The sequence below is a fragment of the Battus philenor genome, unplaced genomic scaffold (assembly GCF_028537555.1).
Source record: "Battus philenor isolate CCGP_79_NKW_IND1 unplaced genomic scaffold, ilBatPhil1.0.hap1 SCAF_13, whole genome shotgun sequence".
NCBI lineage: Eukaryota > Metazoa > Arthropoda > Insecta > Lepidoptera > Papilionidae > Battus > Battus philenor.
In genome coordinates, this window is record NW_027181675.1 from 1,829,046 (window position 1) to 1,852,218 (window position 23,173).

Here is a 23,173-nt window from a genome sequence, read left to right on the forward strand (position 1 = left end):
AATTTAGCGAATTGATCAGTAATAAACATTTTATCGTATACTCCGCATAGTTATTGTTTATTTTTACATAAGTTAAAAATTTCCGCCTTTCATTGTATTATGAATTTACTTAATTACTTGTTGTTTTATTGGAAGTTGTCAGATATGATTGACAATGACGTCTGTGGACATTAGTGACAATAGTCTAAGAATATAGTTTGTTTACGTGATACCTTTCATTTTTATTTAATATTTAGGGAAAATGAGTGATTTTGCTAACGCAACCGAAGCGGCTTCCTTGGCTGTTAAATTTGACCAAGCCGGGCAATCGGATAAAGCGGTAGAGTGTTACAGAACTGCGGCGAGGTTACTAGACAGAGTTTGTGGTAAATTACCGCCAGAAAAACAAGTGGACATTCGCCAAAAAGTCAAGGAATACCTCGAAAGAGCCTGTTTTCTGCAGGAACAGAAAGGTGCTGTATATAAAGCAATTTGTTAGTCTTTTCTAATTATTACAATTTTGTCAAGTTCCGCATGATCATAGATGACTCATTAGAACAAAAGAGTTGCAAGTATTGTTGTCAGATTTGTAAGAAAATATTGTTTAGCTTTATCGAAGTCTAAGGAAAGCAAAAAAGGCCTCAACATGTAAATGCTTATTTTAAACTATGTTGCATGTTTTCAAGGTTTATACATTTTTGTTTGCTTTTTTTAAACTTTATAAAATATTTCAGTATCTTCTAAGGTTAGTTTCTTTAGAAAAAGTTGCTGTTATTTGTTGAATTTTTATGGTTTTCAAATATAAATCGAATCATGTTTTTTTAGCAAAAAATGTGTGTGATGTAACATTTCTTTATTGTTTATATTATTTTAATAAAAAATTTAATGGTAAATAATAATTATATATAAGAAATAAGCTTTGATAACAATTGTTTTAAAAATAAAATATGTGAACTTGCTAATTATTTGTTATTCTTGATTGTTTAAAATAAGTTATTTATTTAATATTTCATTATTTTCACTAATAGACAGAGCACAACAGGAAGAGAGTGAGCGTGGTATGCAACAATGCTATTTTCTGATGCAGCAAGCCCTTGATGCTGATGAGGCTAATTTGAAGGATCTGGCCTTACAGCTGTACACACAAGCAGTAGAGTTGGCAGTGAGCATTGTAAGTAGATTCTCGAGTGGTAACAAGGCAGTAAATGTGGTGTGGGTAAGCACCCCAATGTAGAATAAGTAGACCAACTATGTTAGTTAAGGTAGTGGAAATTTTCTGGATGCAGGCAGCAAAATGACTGGCATCTAGACAATTTTTGGGGGAAGCTAATGTATTGCCGATATGATGATGATGATGATAAGTAGACCATCTGGTGAACATCACTTTAATAATTGTTGTTGACATGAATACATTTTGACTCTTCTATTTTGTGAATTGGCAGATACAGCCTAGCTAACATGTGGATTATATGATATTATTTTTATTATATCTACTAATAAATATAAGGGATTTCCACATATGTGCTGACTTATTGAGATATCTCTCAAACCATAAGGATTAGACACTTTTAATTTGGTAGGAATATTGGTTTAGCTGACTAGAGGCAAGCTAAGAAGGGGTAATACAGAAATAAACTCATAAGTAGGCTTTTAGGGAAAGCATAACCATATGAAAAGAACAGGAGACAGCTAGTTATATACATAAATATATATAGAAATATAGTAACTATTCCATATAATGCAATCATATGATGGGTTTTTATATGCATCATAGAAACATTATGGAGGGTCTTTATCTTGCATATTATGACAGGTTAAAAACTGAGTTTTGTGAATATTTCTTACTTATTTGAGAGTCAAAAGGTCTGTTACAAAGTTATTGTTAATAAATTGGTATTTTTGCTTAGAATACAGGTGATGTTGATGTGAAACAAAAATTGAAAAATGTTGCCGCACAAGCATTAGATAGAGCGGAAGAACTTAAAGGCATAAAGAAAAATAATACACTGCCCATATTGCAGAACAATTCAAGGCCAGGTAAATATTATTAGGCATTGTCTACCTCCAGGCATAGGCATTAGTTCCATTTGTTAATCTGAATGAAGCAATTTTCATAATTTCTTTTCAAAATTACTTTCATCAACTTCTACTGTTGGACCACAGGCTCATAATTCCCACAGATTCCCAATAAGACTGGGTGGCTACTTTTAAATTATCTGTCTCTTTTTGACAAAATTCTTACATGGTACAAGCAATGCAGAAGCCTTAACAGCCTCGCATTTATCCCGTGACCTATGATCGCAAGTCTTAGTTCTCTACCACTAAGCTGCTACTGCTCACATCCCTTGTACTTTATGTATACAAACTTTGTGTGTTAGATTTGAGATGATTTTCCTTATCCCTACCACTTTAATTACGTTAACTTACGTAAATATTAAAAGACACTGATATATAAATACAATCTATGTAATTAAAAACTAGATAATAGATAAGTATTTACCTATTTATACATTAATTACTCTTCGGAGGTTTCAGTTCTTTACTGATGGTCTAAAAAAAACTTTTAAAAATTTCCCAAAAACTTGATGGTTGGTCTAGTTATTCTATACGAAATAGCTTAAGTCAGTGTTGACTTTGTAAATTAATAATTAATTTCAGCTATTATTATGTAGATATAATGAAAACCTGTAGACGTCCTTTTGTATCTATTAGGAGGACCGAAAGTTATGTCACTTTCTTAAGTTATACTCACACAAATACATTATTAACAAGTTTCTATTTCTAATTAATAATATAATATAATATATTCACCATCGTTATCAACAACCTTTTGCCATCTAGAATACAAATTTTTGAAGCCGGAGCTGTAAAAATAAATTGTTTTTTCTGTACAATATGTTAAGAGAAACGACATTACTTTCTGGTCACCCTATTATTATTTGTATTTTATTATGACCCTATTTATTTATTATGGCCTTTGGTTTATCAATATAAATAAATTATGCATCCATTGTTATCACTTTTAATCTTTTATATATGTGAAGATGTATTCGGTAGAAGATTGTGAATAGAATTACATCAAAAGAGATGCTTTTGGGTAGCCTTGGTTTGTCACTCACTGTCAGTTTATTTCAAGCCATATTTTCAAATCCTGAGACTGATTGGCTGGTATATTACATGGCCATGATCTCCCGTTTAGGAGAACCTTGTCAAAATTAAGACATTAAAGAATATATTTACATAGTATCAATTTGTTATATCTTTGTGATATTATCTGTGGTTATGAATTAATTCTTTTACTCTTAATATAGTGTAGCATTAACAATTTGCAGCAGTCTCACCAAGAGCACAGTTACAGAGGGAGCAGAGTGTACACTTGAAAGTGAGTGGAAAGCAGGTGTATACAGATGAAGAAAAGGAAGTCCTCCGACAAACTTCAAATATAAACAACAACTGCTTTCTACCTTTTATGGATGTAGATCTGTCAGAGAAGTTCCAATATGCATTGCCATTTGAAGATAGAGCGAGTGAATTGAAACTGTCCTCTAAACAAGAGAAAGAGTTTGACTGTTGGGTTAGACCGCATGAGGTGTCGGTTGATCCAAAAATGATAGTAGGAGATCATGTGGACTGCTACAGTATCAAGCAGACTGTAAGCCACTTTTTTTTTTAAACTTAATAATTACTATATGAACTGAGTAGTTTACATGTACATCTTTACTGTATCCAACAGACAGTTTTAATACTAATTGTTTTAATAGTAATTTAATCGGTAAGTGATGAAGGGCTGATGATGACTTTATTTAATTTAATTTTTGTTTAAAAAAAATATTTTGAAGTGTTTAGTTACATGATAATAGGCGACATGACAAGGGGTCATCACATCATGCCTTTAGTAGGATTTAGACAGTGTGGACATAAAAAAGGATCATTATCTTACATAGTAGAAAGTTGCTCAAGAAATAAATATTAATATATATTACAGTACCCGGCAGTAAATATTGCACAGCGACCATTGGAAAGAGACAACTGGCTAACTTCGGCTTCGTAGAGCATTATCTCTGTCCCACACTATCTATATGACGTTTTGTCAGATGTGCGACAGAGATAATGCTTTACTAAGCCAAAACTAGCCGATTGTCTCATTCCAAAGGTCGATGTGCAATATTTACCGCCGGGTACTGTACATTGAATTGTTATTTTTAGATAGTATCAGACTGCTCCTTCGTTGCATCCCTGGCTGTGAGCGCGCTGTACGAGAAGAGATTTAAAAAGAAGATTATCACCTCGATAATATATCCAAAGAATAAGAACAAAGATCCAGTTTACAACCCGTTCGGTAAATACATGGTGAAACTTCATCTAAACGGAGTGAGACGGAAGGTTAGTAATGATTGACGAAACTTAAAAATTACTTGGTAACTGGAATAATGGTTGGATGGGGACGATGAGGCCCCAGCCCCATGAATTGGCCTCATCAGGTCTGAACGACTTTCGATACCAAGCCGTTGACATAAAGACAGGCATAGATGGCGTAACGTACTATACAAAAAAGGCACAAAAATAGTAACGGTTTTCCCGGGAATTATGTAATCAAATACTCGTATGCCATATGCCTTTATAATAGAACCCTAGAAAAATGTTCAAGGAACTTTATAACTTTTTATAGCTAGATTTAAAAAAGGAAGAAAAGTGAACTTTTAATCGAGCCGGATTAAAAATTAATTTTCCTATGATTTGTACCAGAATAACATGAAAAACTGTTGCGCGTGCGAAGTTCATAGTGAACCGTCAAACGCGCGAAGTTCATGACGAACTGTCAAACGCGCGAAGAGTATGACGAACTGTTAAACGCGTGAAGTTCATGACGAACTGTCTAACGCGCGAAGAGTATGACGAACTGTTAAACGCGTGAAGTTCATGACGAACTGTCTAACGCGCGAAGAGTATGACGAACTGTTAAACGCGTGAAGTTCATGACGAACTGTCTAACGCGCGAAGAGTATGACGAACTGTCAAACGCGTGAAGTTCATGACGAACTGTCTAACGCGCGAAGAGTATGACGAACTGTCAAACGCGTGAAGTTCATGACGAACTGTCTAACGCGCGAAGAGTATGACGAACTGTTAAACGCGTGAAGTTCATGACGAACTGTCTAACGCGCGAAATTCACAGTGAACTGTCAAACGGTCAGTTAAAAAGTTTCTATATAACTATAGAAATAAATAGTGATATTTTTTAACTCTTGTCCTCGTTTGACCACCTATATGATGGAAAGCGACCTTGCAGTCGAAGATATGTCAAGAACACAGTAGGTACCTATTCATCAACCCTGAAGAGACTTATTGTAATTCTAGGGAAATTACTAAGCCGGACCGTCCCCTAACTCGGTTAAACTCAAAGAATGATTCATTTTTATTTTAGTTATTAACATAGGGTCATTCACAGTTATTATTTTAATGTGTCCTAGTGTTTAATTGAAGTCCCGTATAATAAGTAATTTTGATATGACTTCTACTTCAGACCTCTGAACTTTAAGGTTAGGTATTATGTTACTATTATTAAGTATTTGCATTGGTATTTGAAAAATAAATTAAAGTTTAATTGGATTTACATTGTAATTATTTGTAATAAATATTTATACACAAAGATTTAACATCAGTATTATACATATTATTGTGATCGAAAAGTACGGTGAAATTGTCATTTAAAACTCCCGGGCATTAGGAAGGTAGTATTTTTTTTAGTCTAGTATACCGTCTATAACATTTTCCAAGCGTCTACTTGGCAAAACTTGGAATATCATTTGGCCAGACAAAACTATTGTCAAGGATGTTTTGTGTATCGAACGCGTCAAGTCTCGATTGTTTGAAGTCGTACTGCATTGGTTCTTCGTGACTCTTTTTTTTTGCCAAAAACTCGACTCATATCGTTCTGCAACCACGGTATTCGTATGTTTCGGTTCCGTGCGACTACTGGTTATTCAGTAAACTCAAAAGGTTAACACGTGGACGCCATTTTCACACCATGGAGGAGATAAAAACCAATTCGATGCAAGACTGGAAACAGCTTCGGAAAAAGTGCGTTTTAACGGACAGGATTACTTTGAAAGTGATGAAATTGATTTGGAAGAATAAATAAAGAATTAACATTTTATAAACATATACACCTTACTCTTTGATCACAGTACAAGACAGATATGTTTAACACGTTAGCTGCCACTCCGGTCACCGGTGACCGGACCCCTACCTACATCTACGCGCCATTACGGTCACCGGTGACCTCAAGGCAAACCTGTTTTTGGAACGAATTTGTACGCCGGAGGATGCGTTTTTGATACATTTTCTGTACTGAAGTGACCGGAGTGGCGCTGTAGAATACTTCTTTGGCGTGGTTCCTGCCTACCTACGTTTTTCGATTTTTTTTCTTAAATTATAAACATGACAGTTTGTGATAAGTGAAGAGCAAGCTGTTTGTGCTCTTTGTTTGTATTTTTAATCAAACTTAGCATAGGAATAGCCTTAGCTTGGATTAAGAATAACATAATAGAAATATGCTATTTCAATCTCAAATGTTCTACACCTACATATATGAGAATCATAAGGGTTCAAAAAGTTTGTTGAAGGAAAAATAAAACAACTTTAGTTTAAAAATCACAGCGCAATAATTATTCAAAAGTATCAATCAAAATTAACATTAACATGTCTAATTAAAAACTTAAAAATAACGATGAGATTGATTGAAACACGCCAAACAAAAATATGGTTCGTTTGGGCATTCTTTGCAGTATGTTTGTAGCATACTGAACAGAAACGTCTTGTGTTTCTAACATTGCCCTCTCGCTTTTTCAACTGGTGCTTCAGTCGTTTTGGTCTTTCAGTATTTTCGGGTTTTTCACTATCCATTCCTGAATCTACCAGGTACTCTATTAACTGCCTTCTATACTCTACTATACTTTCTCTAACTTTTTTATTTTCAGTGTACATAATCCATCCATTTACAACAGCTGTATTTAAAATAACTTCGATTCCTAATTTTTTATAATTTAACTGTTTTTCTTAATGGCGACGAATATGCAGCCAGGAGAGGGTGACCGGAGTTGCGGTCACTCCGGCGCCTACGTAATGTTTTTACATATTTTCGCTTCAAAGCGCCACGTAGGTCACCGATGACCTCGTCAGGTTTTTTGAAAATATTTTGAAAACTATCGAACCGATTTCACTTTAAGTTAGATATATTTTCATATCTTAACATTCCACACCAAATATCATTAAAAAGTTTTTCTAAAAAAAAAATGTATTTCTTCTATGGCAGCTAACGTGTTAAAAAATAATTTTATTTCAGGTAATTATAGATGATCGACTTCCGTACAGCAAACACGGACGTCTTCTTTGTTCCTATTCGAGTAACAAAAATGAATTCTGGGTGTCGATGCTTGAGAAAGCTTATATGAAGGTAATGGGGGGATATGACTTTCCAGGATCCAACAGCGTAAGTACATATATAAATTTTTTTAGGTTAATGTGATGTGGGGATCGCCCAATCATATTTTAATCAACCAATAGTACTAAGATTAATCCCTAGCGCTGTCTCTCTCGCACAGAAAATGTAGGATATTTGATTGTTGCTAATAGATTTGGTTCTTGATTTTCTTCCGTCTTGTTCCTACGCTTCTTTCTTTTCTGGTCTATCGTTTCCACTTAACTGAATTATTAGTTAAAGTATTCATTAAGGTCTGATGTCATTTTACCAGAACATCGACCTTCACGCCCTGACCGGTTGGATACCAGAACGTTGCGCAATCCGTGCCAACGAAGCGGACTTCAATGCGGAGGCTTTATACGAGATGATACGCACGCGTCTGGAACGTGGCGAAGTCCTGGCCACTGTGGCGACTGGAGCCCTAAGCGACGCGGAAGCAGAGAGGACTGGTCTGGTAGCAACGCACGCGTATGCAGTACTCGACGTGCGGCTCGTTAATGTGAGTAGTACAACTACAATCATAGACAGACAGAGTTATACAATCAGTGGTACATATTTAATGGTACATAATCAGGGATACGTAATCAGTGGTGCACGTAGCTAGTGGCGGATAGGATTTACCACACATTAATTGATGGAATACACACACACATATATATATATATATAGCTAGTATATATATGTATATATATATATATATATATATATATATATATATATATATATATATATATATATATATATATATATATATATATATATATATATATATATATACTAGCTGATCCCGCAAACGTTGTTTTGCAAAAAAAATATTTTTAATTTTCAATTTAAAAATAAGGGTTGATCGTAGAGTGGTGAAAATTTAGGGTTGTATGTATTTTTGTATGTTGTGTCATAAAAAAATAAAAACAAAAAATTTCGTTAAAATAAAAAAAAAAATTTAAGGGTGAACAACACTTATCACTTAGGGGTATGAAAAATAGACAGTAGCCGATTCTCAGACCTACTAAATACGCATATAAAATTTGGTAAAAATCGGTCAAGCCGTTTCAGAGGAGTTCAAGTTCGAACACCGTGACACGAGAATTTTATATATTATATTAGATATATATATTTAGTAGTAGAAGTAGTATATTGGACCTTTTCATATATAGGATGCATTTCCGAATCCATTAGATAGATCCAAAATAACGCCTGAATCCATTAGATTTTTTTGTAGTAGAAGACAATATATTCCCAAGGTCTATTATCTCTATAAATTCTCCAGATTTCAGAATTTTGTCTAATTATATATATATATATATACATGTAGATGGGATGTTAATAAAAACCTTGGTTACCTTATACAGGGTGTTAAGTTACTGAAGCTAAAGAATCCATGGTCGCATCTCCGTTGGAGAGGGAACTACAGCGAGCTGGACACGGCGCATTGGACGGCGACATTACGGCAAGAACTTCGATACGATCCCGACAGTGCAGCGCAGTACGACAACGGAGTCTTCTGGATCGACTACGCCAGCATCCTCAACTTCTTCGACGTGTTCTACCTCAACTGGAACCCTGAACTCTTCAAGTTCACCTACTGTATACACCAGTGAGTAAGCTGTCCAAAATAATAATAATACTTAATGGAATCAGGCGTTACCTCGCGGAAGTCCATCCTAAGTAAGAAAAGGACCAATATTTAGCCACTTCCGCACATGCAGTGGTAGTCGTGCAATGAAATGCACCGCCCGCCAGCCCGCTGATAAATGCGTATGCGGCAAACAATGCGAATCACACAACCGCCACCACCAAATTACTCAACACGTGTTTCACCCCTCCACGGAGCATCTTCAGGAGTTATGTTACACCGATTAGTGCCAAACACAGACACCGGACTCTGTGCACTCTACCACATGTGCGGAAGTGGCTAAATATTGGTCCTTTTCTTACTAATAATAATACCTTTTCGTTTATAGTGTAGTTCAAAGGAACCATGATAGATGGCGCTGTGTGTCGATCAACACGCGTTGTTATTTGTTTTTAATAGAGAGATAGTTTCTTGTTTTTTTTTTCAAGTTTAACGGCACTAAGACAAACTACGTAGAAAATAATTCGCGGTCAATTTAAATATAGCTGGCCTCGTAGGAAATGAGCTTGGCACGTATGTCAAAGAAGACGCCAACCCCCAATCATGAATAAAAGGGTTGCTGAAGTTTCTTCTTCTATTTCTTCTTCCAGTGGTAGTAAAGTTACTCTTTAATCTTTGAGTCAGAATGCTGACAGTCTAAGTCGAGTTCCACCTTCGGGATCCCATGCGCCATCGTTTTGACCATCATCATTTTCACAACCATCTATTTTAGCATCACCATTTTCACACTGCGATTTTATTATCACTATTTTCATTTCACCAGTTTCGCTACCATTGTTTTCATCATGATAATTTTCTTGATCACCATTTCAGTCGTAATATATCCACTGTGTCCTATGTCTAACATAGGCCTTTCCTTTGACAAGATCTTCATCATGTGGGCCGACCTTCTTCACTACGTTTGCTGTTTGGTCTCTACTACAGTATGTTAAGACGGCGACCATCCGTTCTTTGAACTATTTGGCATGACCACTGCCACTTTCTTTACTTTTTTGTTACTTTCTATGACATTCATAAATTTGCGCAAGACTTATTTGTTGGCTCATATTTTCTCTTTCTCTTAGAGACTACACAAGTTCATCAACCGGCGACACCAGTTAAAATGGAGTCTACAAAAAAAATGAATAATTTTCAGAAAATGGGATGCTGGAAATGGTCCTGCCAAGGACGCATACAATATAGGAGAGAACCCGCAGTTCTCGTTGCACGTGCAGGGCCACGGCGCCGTGTGGTTACTCCTCACGCGTCACATCACCCAGATCGATGACTTCCGGGACAACAAAGAGTACATCACACTTCTTGTCTACAAGAACAACGGCAGAAGAGTGTATTATCCATGTAAGATCTTTAAAGAATTATAAATATGAACAAAATTCAGTTTTGACACTCCTAACATAACTAATAAACGATAGAATAGAAATTTTTACATTTATTGGTTAATATACGATTGGTTGGAAGCGGTCTGCATCAAGTATGCTGTCTTGTATGTGGACTCTAGAACCTTCTATCTCTGTTCTGCGCGCGAAACGTTAAACTAGGTCTTATTAACTAATAATATGAAGAAATTTGGTTAACCGGACAATTTGAAATGGTCACACAGACGATCCACCGCCGTACATCGACGGCGTGCGTATAAATAGTCCGCATTACCTGTGCAAGATCATCGCTGGAGAACAAAGTTGCGACCGGTACACGCTGGTGGTGTCGCAGTATGAGAAATCTAGAACTATATTCTACACTCTAAGAGCTTATGCGACATGTCCGATAGCTCTCTCTAAGCTGGAGCCGTATCCTTATACTAAAACGGTAAGTGATTTTAGTTTTACTACTGTGATCAAAAAGTAAGGCGAAATTGTCATTTAAAACTGCCGGGCATTAGAAAGTCAGGTACATTTTTATTCCTAGGTTCGTAGGACTGTCTGAAACATTTGCCAAGCGTATGTTTGTCAAAAGTTTGTATTTCATTTTCAAGGTCTCGATAGTCAAGATGTCGTTCCGGAACCATTTGGCTCCGTGCGATTTATAGCTATTAAGCAAACTCACAAGGCCAATGCGAGGATGTTTCGACACGATTGAGGAGATGAAAACCGAATCAAAGGTTTTGAAGGCTATACTGGAAAAAGACTATTCAGACTGTTTCGATGACTGGAAAAATTGTTGGCAAAAGTGCGTTATACAGTGAAAGACTTGTGACGATTTTTGGGGGAGGTGGCTGTCTTACTGTGGGCGTTTATAATAATGGTTTTACGTTTTTTTAGGTGCGAGGTGAATGGTCAGGTCGAACAGCGGGTGGTTGCGAAAATCACCGAGCTACGTATCCAAATAATCCAAAGTATATCGTGACGGTACCAGAGGCACGGACGCCGTGCGTGCTGCTCGTGGAACTCAAAGGTCCCAAGCAGTACCAGATCGGAGTGGACGCTAGAGTTGAAGCTCTAGACGATCCAACTGTCACGGCGCCATTTTTAAAGGAATCTTCTGGTGCCTACAGGTAATATATTGTGGAGTATATATATGTTTATGGTCAATAATTAAGGAAGAAAGGTTCTAGTGCTGTAAACATATGGCGGTAGACGCGGCTTGGGTGGGCCGCCCATAGGTAGACAGATGACAAATTTGAGGTTGCTAGAAGTCACTGGTTGTGAGCAAGTCATTCTGGTGATCTTTGGGCTGATGCGATGATGATGTCATGCCCGCATAGCTTTATTTCCTTAATTACCCCACTTGCACTTTTTCGACGCCGTCAGCCCCGATTGGCTCGTTCGTCGAATTCGTCCATTGTTATCGGCGGCCTCCTTTGTGTCAGATTACTAACCACAACATTTTACTAGAATTTATGTATTATATTTTTAAAGGCCAAAAAGAAACAAGGTATAAAAGAGAGTTTGTTGGCTCTTATCAACCAATCACCATATATATAAACTTTCAGATCGGGTTTCGTGTACCTGGAACTTCGAAACCTTCCAGCGGGACGGTACATCCTGACGGTGTCGACGTTTTATCCGGCACAAGAGGGACCATTCATAATGGAACTGAAGTCCACGTGTGAAGTGACTTGCGAGTCGCGCTACTAGCGGGGGTTTGGTAGGAGAGAACACGTTAGTTATTTGTTAACCAATTTTTAAGTGACAATAAGATTTAAAAAATTAAAATTTGTCCTCTGGTTGTCTATGGTTTGGTCAAATTAATTGTCTATGGTTACATTTTATTTGACATTTGATTATCTGCATTACTTAATATTTTCTATGAGATTTCAAAAGGAATATATGCTATGTTTTAATTATTTTAACATTTATTATATCAGAGGTTCCCAAATTTTTTTTGGTATAGACCGCTTTCAAAGTCTAGCTGGTTTCGATGGACCGCCTGTCGCTATAAATATTAATTATGGAAAATTGCATTGATGTTATCTGCCTACATTAACAAGTAAATTCAAGCCAACATTTTAGTTCTTACATATAAAACACATATATCTTTAAGGACCCTCACTCGAATTGAAGCCTAATTTTTGGTTACGCCACCGTACACCTCGAGTCTCCTGTAGACCCCTGGTGGTCCACCTGGACGTCTGGGAGTCAGAAATTGCTTTGAAAACTACATTAAATTAATATTTTGCGAATAAATTATCTGGACAATAACTGAGAACTTTTAGTTGTAGTGATTAAAGACACAAGTGTTAACATTTTTTTTACCACAATTTAATAAATTAACTGTAGTTTAATCTGTGGCAAAGTGTAGCAACATTAAATGTTTTAAAAATAATTTATGACTAAAGTGAGATTAAGAAAGTTTTCTAAACTGACGAATTAGATCTGTGGCATTGAATCTAAAAAAAGTTATTTTATCTATTTTTTATATTATTAATAATGCCTTTTTATTTATACAATCTCGAAAAAATTGTACTCTAATATATTATTTAAATATCACTGTTATTGCACAAAGTATTAATGATTTTTTAAAAATTTAATTTACATTTTTATTATCTGTATAATAAATGAAATAATGTTTTTAATATACTAAGAATTGGGTTTGTTGCGTATTACACATGTCATATATATGTATATAGGGTGATTGGTTATACATGTAAAGGCTTTACAGGAGCAAATGGCCCGGCGATTAATATTGCACATCGACCTTTAGAAAGAGAAGCGGTTAATTTCTGCTTCGTAGAGCACTATCTCTGTCCCACACTACCTATGTGACGTTTTGTCAGTCGTTGTATTTCGTGCGACTACGATGTGCAATATTTATCGCCGGGTATTGTATAGCTGAATAGTAGCATTAAGGTTTTTACGCCTATATATGTAATATTTTTTTATTCGTGTGTGACTGGCTATTAACTCCTGGTAGTATAAAGCCTGTAGGGATAGATAATAAATAAAAAAAATATTTTAATACGTCTTCAATTAAAATATTTTTCTTACTATACTATCATTACGATAATTATTACATTTTTGTATAGAGTGTAAATTGAGAATAACATTTATAACCAATCACCTGTATAATTTGAAGGAATGAAGAAAGTTGTAAAACATTTTTAATCTATTTTTATTTAATCTGTATTGTCAAATTTAATATCTGGATACCTCAAATTATTTCTGATTATATTTTTTTTGGACAAAAATATTTGTAAATATTAATCTGCGACTGGTAATACCTTATTTCTCCTGAACAGTGTTGTCAGAATATTGACATGTGTCAAAATGAGAACCTTTTTTTTTCGTGATGACTTTTAGTGATGTGTTTTGCTTTTTCTGCCAACCAAATACCCGGTACCGTAGTACGCTTCGCACGCATTTTCGCACTGTGATATATTTTTTTGTATATGTAAATTAAGTTGTTAATAAGATCACAGTTTTATATGATATAGTAATCTTAAATTTTATATATGATGTTAATAAATATTTTTATAACCAGAGTTTTATTTATTGATCCTACTTTTTAACTAATTAGATAAATTTGGTAAGTAACGCTAAGAAATCATGAAGGTGGCTTCTTAATAACAGAATTTGAAAAATTCAATTATGTACCGTGATATTTAAGAAACAAAAGCGCTTTCCACATTAAGTGAACACTTAACTAGACAATTAAACAAGCATGCGAATAATAGGTCTCTGCTAAGAATGTATAAATAAAATAAACAGAATTCAACAAGAAATAGTTCGTGAGTGTGGAAGTTTTTATTTTTGGAATGTTCAAAATTGCCATCTTTGATTAAAACTAACTTTGCGAGGACGTAGAATGACGTAGTCATGTTGGGCCACGTTCGGCAGGCAAGTTGGCACTTGTTGAGGTATTATGATTGGCAGAGGACGCTGCTGCTCATCTGGAAACTTGACTGTGATTAGTGACGGTTGCATATAATTACTGCACAGTGTGAATTATTTAGGACTATCCCAGAAATCGAAAGCGCAACCTACGTTCGCAAGTCTCAGTTCTCTACCGCTAAGCTACCACCGCTCCATAAGTATCATAATATCATATAGTTCATATAAGTATCAATTGACAGGAATTGTTTAACGAAGCTGTTATTTTTTTCTAGATATAATTTCGTCCGTATCAATATATCCAGATAAACGTACTTACAAATATACGCAAATTATCTGCGCTAGCCTCGTCTGCGTGGAAATTTAATTTTTTTTTTAGGAATTTTTGAAAAATAAAAGTAGCCAAAGTGACTACTTATTACATCAGCTACCTGCTAGTATATTTCTTGTCAGAATCGGTCTAGCCATTTCAGAGAATAGTCGGAGCGAACAGACATGCAGATAAAAAAAATTTGGTATATGTACAGTTCATATATGTGCATGTAGTAAAAAGCTGTTATTTTAATATTACAAAAATACACTAATTTTATTTATATGCATATATTATTGATAATTCAAATACCCTTAGTGTTGATGACTTAATATCTTTCCATAATTATATACTCCAATTGGTACGATCGCAAAAAAATTACATAGTCTTGTGATATAATGTTTGGAACATCAAAAGGGTGAACCATTCATGTAAGAACGCGTCGTATTGTTGACCACTACTGCCATTTTTTTTTAAATTCTTGGTCATTCGGATTGAATTTAGAATTAGATTTTGAATTTAGACGCCGCCCGTAAAGCAACCGCCGTCATTACATTTGGTCTGATTTTGAAATGCAAATACGAGCACGGATGTTTCCCAATCACGTGCTAAATTCGTATATTGGTGACCCCATGGGACATTGGGCCTGATCAATAAAAATACGAAGCATTTTTACATGAACGCTGCAAGTGTAATCTATACATGTAATTATAAGTATCGGAATATATTGTATTGTAAAACTATGTATTACACTGCTTTTTTATTTTTATTCTGGATCAATACTTCCGGTCTTGAGTGTAGAATATTGAAGTTCGGTGTGTTGCATTTGTGATGTGTTTGAAGTTTGAACCGATTTAGGCTTTGTGCAGCTTTGAAATTGAGTTTGCAACAGAAGTTCCGCGTACATAGAGAGACTACACCCGTGTAGGTGTATAGTGTAGCGAATGAAGTGTGGTGTAAGTTATGCGAAGCGAGGACTACTCGGAGGTCAGGAGCGACATGAGCCTCTCCAGACTGCCCTCACTTGAACGCGAGCTAGGCGGGCGCGGCCGCTGTGTCTAGTGTGATGAATATTCGGTGCATTGTGCCCGATGGGGGCTTCAGTGCATTCAATAGGTCTATATGGCTATAGAAGATGAAATTAAAGTAATTTTTTGGTAAAAGTTTAAATTATCTTCAACTAATAAGTTATACGAGTAGACGCGACGACCCTATGGGAACAATTTGCGATACAATCCGTCCGCCCTTTACGTGTCGCTATCTGACACCATAAAATGTATGTAAAGTAAGAGCACCGAAGGCGCTTACCCTAATCCTTGTTTGCATAACAAGAGTGTTCCCTAAGGAACCTTTTCCAGGATCCACATTTACCAGATTGGGAGACACCTGAGCTCTTAAACATCTTAGGCGGACGCTCCATGACCTGATGCAATGGCCTCCAATGGTAAACTACGGTTCAGACTGCTATTCAATACGTTTAACGTTCCGTTTCAAAGGTAGAAGATCTAACCTGGACTTAGTATGTTTTAATGGAATCAGGCGTTACCTTGCCAAAGTCCATCCTAAGTAAGAAAAGGAGCAATATTTAGCCACTTCCGTACATGCAGTGGTAGTCGTGTAACAAAGTGCACAGCTCGCCAGCCCGCTGATAAATGTAGTGTAGTGTTGCCCCGTGGAGGGGTGAAACACGTGTTCAGTGAATTAGAGGTGGCGTTTGTGTGATTCTCATTGTTTGCCGCATACGCATTTATCAGCGGGTTGGTGGTGGGTGGCGGGTGGTGTACTTTGTTGCACGACTACCACTGCATGTGCGGAAGTGGCTGAATATTGGTTCTTTTCTTACTTAGTATCTGTTGCCTGACAATCATTCTAAATTTGCCCATGACATTTCAAAGGCTTAATGTGACCATTCTTTAGATGAGTACATATAATGTCTCTCTTTCCCTCTCCACAGACTCCTGTGAAATCTTCGCCAGCTTAGCATTGCTACCGTTTACTAAAGCTCCGGGAGAAGAAATAGCGGATGAAAGTTACGTTTCTATCTACAAAAATCAGTAGTTTTCTCTGATGATTTGTTTTTAATTGGCTACATTTCATTGTAATAAATATATAAGGAAGCTAATTATTGTAAAGCATTATTTATAAAACTATATACGTAAAGAGCAGCTGTTGAGTATGTCGCCGGCCTTTCTCAGCAGAACTGCCTTCCAGGCAGGTTGCTTTGTGTAGGGTCAACAATGCCGATGTTTTTTCGTTGATTGACGATTCGAAAGTGCTTGTAACAGTCTATTTAAATAAAGAATATTTTGATTTAATTTGCAAATATTTTAAATGTAAATAATGACGAAGTTTTAGTTAAGTTTCCAATATGGCGCCTATAAAGAAACTAATTGAGTCACAGAGTTCAAAGTTACGACTTCGGTTTCCACGGTTTAATCGTTTGCTGCATAAACCGCACAGAAGTATGCAACGGACGAACTTCGCGGTAGTTTGACTTGTTTAATACTTATGACGTTTCAGTGCAAAGTTTTATTAACTTGCGTTTTAAAGTGGTACAGAAAGTATATTTATTTAATTTATAAGCTTTAACGAGACTTTAATTATTGTGTGAATTAAAAGCAAACGTAAGAACTTAGCTGAATCACAATTTATCTGTAAACTGCTCCTTCCTGCTAGCCTAGGAAGAGAATGTCTCCTTTCTGTCCTCCGTTTCGAAGAATGGCTTTCGGAGCAAATTCGCCAATATCAAGATTACTGAAATATAATCATCTATTTAGTAAACTTGCACTAAACAGCGTTGACAAATAACGTAAAATTATTCTGTAGCGTTTTTCAGAACAATAATTATCTTTTAAATTAAGTATAATTAAGCCACTGACTTCTGAACTAGTGTTCACAACACTTGTTCGAAAATCATATTATTTTGTATCGATATTTATAAGAATATTTATTATTGTAATAATTATTACTTAAATGATCCATGAACCACCATCTATGAACCCAATTATTATTGTTATAATTTTAATAAAGACCAACGAAGCTGTAAAGGCCTTTGGGCTGACAGCACAAACATCTTCCAAAACAGTACAGAATGAATTGACACATTTCAACTCCGGATTTCGTGTTATTACTATCACCTCGAGATCATACTGTCCTTCGAAAAATCCCAAAATGTTATCGGAAGACATTGTATTCAGACTGCTTTTAACCGGTTTTAATAATTGTGTATTTACGTCCGTATAGTATACATAGGATAGTAGAAATAGTATAATACGAAAATAGATAAGAAATTAATGTATAAGATATAAAACTAATATTATTTAAAATAAAGGTTAAATCAATTAGAAGTACAGTAATACCCCGCTTTACGCGACCCCGTTATTCGCAGTTTCACTATAACGCGAATTGCAAATTTCGCGCTCAAATGCCTCGAATTACGCGAAAGAGTGCGTATAAATATAATGTAGTCTTCAACTTCTCTATGGTGTCTTGACCTTCTGTCAAACAATTAAAAACAGCGTTGGGCGTTATGAACGTATTTTACAAGAACGTAAACAAAACTTTACCCAAAAGACAATAGATGTATTTTTCTGTAAAAATAAGAGTATGTATTGCATAAAGTGATTGATTAAAATGATTTGTATTATTTTGTAATAATTTTTGACTATGTTTAATCATAAACCTCGGTATACGCGAATTTCAGTTAACGCGATTTTTTTTGGAACGTATCCCTCGCGTAAAGCGGGGTATTACTGTAAATTAATTATGTCCAACACTGAATGTACTGCGGGTAAAATAATAATGACGGTGTTTATTTCAATGTAATACTCTATACGTTATATATAAATGGGCGGCCATTTTGAGAAATCGGTGACAATGATAATGTCCCCTTTGACCAACCAAGCAATCGTTTACGAACGCTTAGTGCCACAAATAAATAATGTTACATTAACCAACAAAGTGAGATTCTCTAATAAACCTTCTTCGAAATACATCTCTGGTATTGTATGAACTACTTCGTTGTAGGTCAAAGTTTAACGCTCGATGAACGCATTTATAGAGTTATGATCGTATTGTTAGGTTTATAATAGAAGCAAGTTTAATGTTTGGCCACTAGTATGTACTCACTCATGTTATAAGAGATCTTGAGATTGTGATATATATTTATCGTTCTTTTATATTTACCAGATAACTTTCTATTCTTTTAATACGTTACTAACGCGTTTAATTTCAGATATCAAGTGTTATTTCTTTTATTAATGTATATTTAAATTATAATTATAATGATTAATATTAGATAAAACGACGAAATATCCCAATGGAATAACTGAAAAAAAATTCTTATATAAAATTTTCTATAATGTATTACTCATTCATAGGTCAATGTTTACCAGTGTGTCCCAGCGTTGGGCTCACGTTCCAGAGGGCTATTTGATTGTTAATGGGGGCAAAAGTGGACTCGACATGAGTTTAACCTTTTCGCTTTAATTAAAAAAAATGTTTATGTTACATAGGCGGGCGTAAGAATTGTAGAAAAGCTAAGATGGGGCATGTCTCAAATAAAGTTTGAAAAATACGGTAATTTTATATCCAATTAAATTAGAATAAAATATTTTTTAAGCACAGGCTCTGTGATATGGAGCAAGGAATATTACTCTATAACATCATCACACTATCATCAGAATATGGTCTCGATAAAGATGTTTGAAAATAAATTATTCTAATTTTAAAGCAATATTTTTACATACTATTAAAAAAATTACCCTTTCGAGTTTCTTGTAAGTTCTTCTAAGTGGGGCGTTACGAACTAAGTTAAACATAATCTTATTTATATATCTCCTCATAGGTAACGTTGATAAGGGCGAAGGCTTTGCAGTAGACTTCTATGGCCTGAAAAGATGCCTTTTTACATTAGATCATTTATAATGATGACTTATGTCCAACATGAGCATGTTGAAGGAGCGGAATTTGATAAAAACTATACTCAAATTTGGCTTCCATGGATTTTTGTAATATATGTCGATGTTACTGGGGTAGCAAATGCGTTTCAATCAAAAGTCTGTATCAAATTAAATCTAGTTATATTTTTGGATCATATCGAAACATTGTTGCCATAAAAGTCAACAGCGAAATAAAATTTAACGCTGTGAATGTAATGTAAAGAAAGTTTGAAAGAAAAAAATAATTTATGTATTAATGTGTAAGAATAAAGTGAAATAAATACAAAGATAAATTAAGCAAAACAGATTAAAATGTAAACCTGTAGTATTCCGGTGAGAAGGCGACGAAAGTAAAAATGAATAATTTGTGAAGAATGAATGAATGATTAAATGACATTGAGTAGGGAAAAAGAGATGAGAATGCAAATGTAAAAAAGAGGATTGTATAAAAAAAGGCAACGCCAAGCCTACTGTAGTTGTCACATTTGAGACTACATACAATCACACAATAGTCAACCCGTGTGTCCCGACTGTCGCACTTAATGTGAAGACACAACAATCGTATTTTTGACATGTGACTCGACTTTAAGAGCAATATACTACGAACTTCAAGTAACATCACAGCAGGACACCGCGCTGAAAAATGTCGCCTCAATTTGCCATTTATATGCCGTGCGAGTGGGAACACACTTCATGATGTTATTCCTGCGAGTGTATAAATAGTCTTGTAATTTTGTCAATAAAATATCTTGATTTTATTTGAAAATACTTTTATATGTAAATAATGACGGAGTTGTAATTAAGTTTCCAATATGGCGCCTATAAAGAAACTTTAATTGAGTCACAGAGTTCAAAGTTACGACTTCGGTTTCCACGGTTTAATCGTTTGCTGCATAAACCGCACAGAAGTATGCAACGGACGAACTTCGCGGTAGTTTGACTTGTTTAATACTTATGACGTTTCAGTGCAAAGTTTTATTAACTTACCTTTTAAAGTGGTACAGGAAGTATATTTATTTAATTTATTAGTATTAACGAGACGAGATTGTGTGCATTAAAAGCAAACGAAAGAAGTCAATTTAAATAAAATTTATCTATAAACACGTGAGAAATATTGTTACAAAGCACGAGCTACAGAACCCTCTAAACAATAAACACGGAACCCTACGATCTAGAAGTACTGTAAACACGCGTGACCTTGAAGTTATTTATAGATTTATGTGTACGGTTCTCTGAAATTCTAACCGAGTAATATCTCGAACTTACTAGAATCTACTCCGTAGTATAAATAGGTGTACTTCCCATGTCGACAGTTCAGTGTTGTTTTTCGAGTTACAAGATTAAGATCTACGATCCGTGATATAAAGTGACTATTTGGTAAGTTATTTGAACAGTGATTTTATGAGCGATTTAGAAGCGTCGTTTGAACTAAACGAAAATCTACTTTATATTAAAGTAGGGTGACCATCTCATTTCTAAATAAAAGACTCCTTGTGAACCAGTGGTGTTTCATTTCGAGTTAGAACTCACAGTACGTAACAATATAATCAATTATATTAAGCTCTAACTTACTGTCTCAAATAAGGGTCGCTGCTCATGCTATACTCGATAGAGAATCTCTTCCTTCTGTCAGCCTTTTCAAAGAACGGCTCTCGGCGCAAATTTGCAAAAACCAAGAGAATCAAATAACAAACAGTGTTGGCGATTTAGTATGAAACAGATACGTGGTATACTTCACACAACAATGGTTTATTTAATTGATTTTAAACCACTATTGAAGTTTATGACTACTAAAATTAGCTGGAAAGAAATTTCGGATCTTTTTTAGAATATCATTTCGATGATGGTTTTATCGAATAAATGCGTTTTGTAATGACATCGCTGTGAACAGTAAATTTAATGTTTAGTTTTTATTATAATCACATTCATGTCTTTTTGTAATGACGTCCTTTTTGGGAGCCTCTGATTCTTTTCCTGTCTTGAGTCACAGGGACTATTTTTACGAAAAATATTTATTTTTCATCTTTCATTTCATTGTTTCATTCATTTAATTTTTTCTTAATCCCTGTAGATATATTTGCATTTTGTTCTGTTTCGTATTATTTTTATTTCTTTATTTCCTTTTTTCTTACCTGTATCCTTCATAATTTAATTTTTACTTTCCTCTTTTCGCGTATAATCACATTCAAATTATGAATATAAAAGACGACGGCCAATTAGCATTTATACAAAAATGTCTACAACTTAGTTTGAGAGAAACATGTCTAAATACAAATATTGAAAAGTCAATATGAACTCAAATTCTGGCGTAGTTCCTAACAAAAGGGTTAGAGCGCACTAGAGTGCCTCTAGACGGAGATATCGTGCTATTGTGTCGCTCTAGCTGAAGCTATTCGTCAGGGCAACCGCCTGTTCCACTTTCGTTTACATTCACCTTTGGGACCATTGGAAAGTATATGCGAATAAATTTATTTATCTCTTCTGTTTTAGACGTGAAATATGTTGTTTGTTTAATAGTCATTTATAAGAAATGTTTTTTCATATAAATTTATTTACGAAGATCGTGTGGTCATGAAGTGATAGAAGATATTTAAAATTCAATAATTTTTTAAAATATCGTGATTAATACAATAGGAGCTACATATCACCGAAACAGTACTGTCGGCGTTAAAAACAGAATACCAGATTCGTTAGTAGAGGACAGAAGAAGAAAACATCATCTCATTGGTGAACCAAGAGGGAAGCCGCCAGACCTTCCTCCCAGAGTACTGCCAGAAGGTGATACAAAAGTATTTAATGGAATCAGGTATTATTTTGCGGAAGTCCATCCTAAGTAAGAAAAGGACCAATATTTAGCCACTTCCGCACATGCAGTGGTAGTCGTGCAACAATGTGCACCGCCCGCCAGCCCGATATATATGATATGATAAATGCGCATACGGCAAGCAATGCGAATTACACAACTGCCACCGTTAAATCACTCAACACGTGTTTCACCCCTCCACGGGGCATCTTCAGGAGTTATGTTACACCGATTAGTACCAAACACAGAGTGAAAAAATAACAAAGCGGCGGCGGACTGAGCTCACTTGCACGACTACCACTGCATGTGCGGAAGTGGCTAAATATTGGTCCTTTTCTTACTTGTGATAAAAAAGGTAATAAAAAGTAATAAAACAATATAATAAATAAAGTATGAAAAAATCAGTCAAAAAAGTGAAAATTGATGAATATGATATATATTGAATTGTGAAAATTAAGTAGAATGTGATATATATAATAATAGATATAGATATAATAAGAAAACAATGAGCATAATTGTAAAATAGAAGTACCCAGGAAAGGAGTAGGTAGGAAGACGATGTATGAGAGGCAGCAAGGTATGGAAAGAAATGAAAAAGAGTGTAAGGAAAAAAGAAAAACTAGTAAAGGAAATTGAGACGGTTAAAAGAAGAGCGAGAAAATAAAAATTATTAAGAAAATATTGTCCCTTTCCATCCATAATAGGGGAGGTACAAGAGGCCCTAAAAGCAGAGCTATAAAAATAGTTCAGTGAAA

At 35.1% G+C, this 23,173-nt stretch overlaps 1 protein-coding gene across 1 annotated transcript; it reads left to right on the forward strand.

Annotated features, from left to right (window-relative positions):
- Positions 1–183: 183 nt before the first annotated feature.
- LOC137933234 (calpain-7-like) lies at positions 184–13,199 on the forward strand. Its single transcript, XM_068777097.1, has 12 exons — positions 184–452; positions 1,008–1,150; positions 1,887–2,016; positions 3,312–3,631; positions 4,186–4,362; positions 7,325–7,471; positions 7,734–7,961; positions 8,815–9,059; positions 10,234–10,436; positions 10,699–10,904; positions 11,357–11,589; positions 12,028–13,199. Exons 1-12 carry the CDS (start codon positions 242–244, stop codon positions 12,170–12,172), a joined length of 2,388 nt encoding a protein of 795 aa, XP_068633198.1. The 5' UTR covers positions 184–241; the 3' UTR covers positions 12,173–13,199.
- The last annotated feature ends 9,974 nt before the right edge of the window (positions 13,200–23,173 follow it).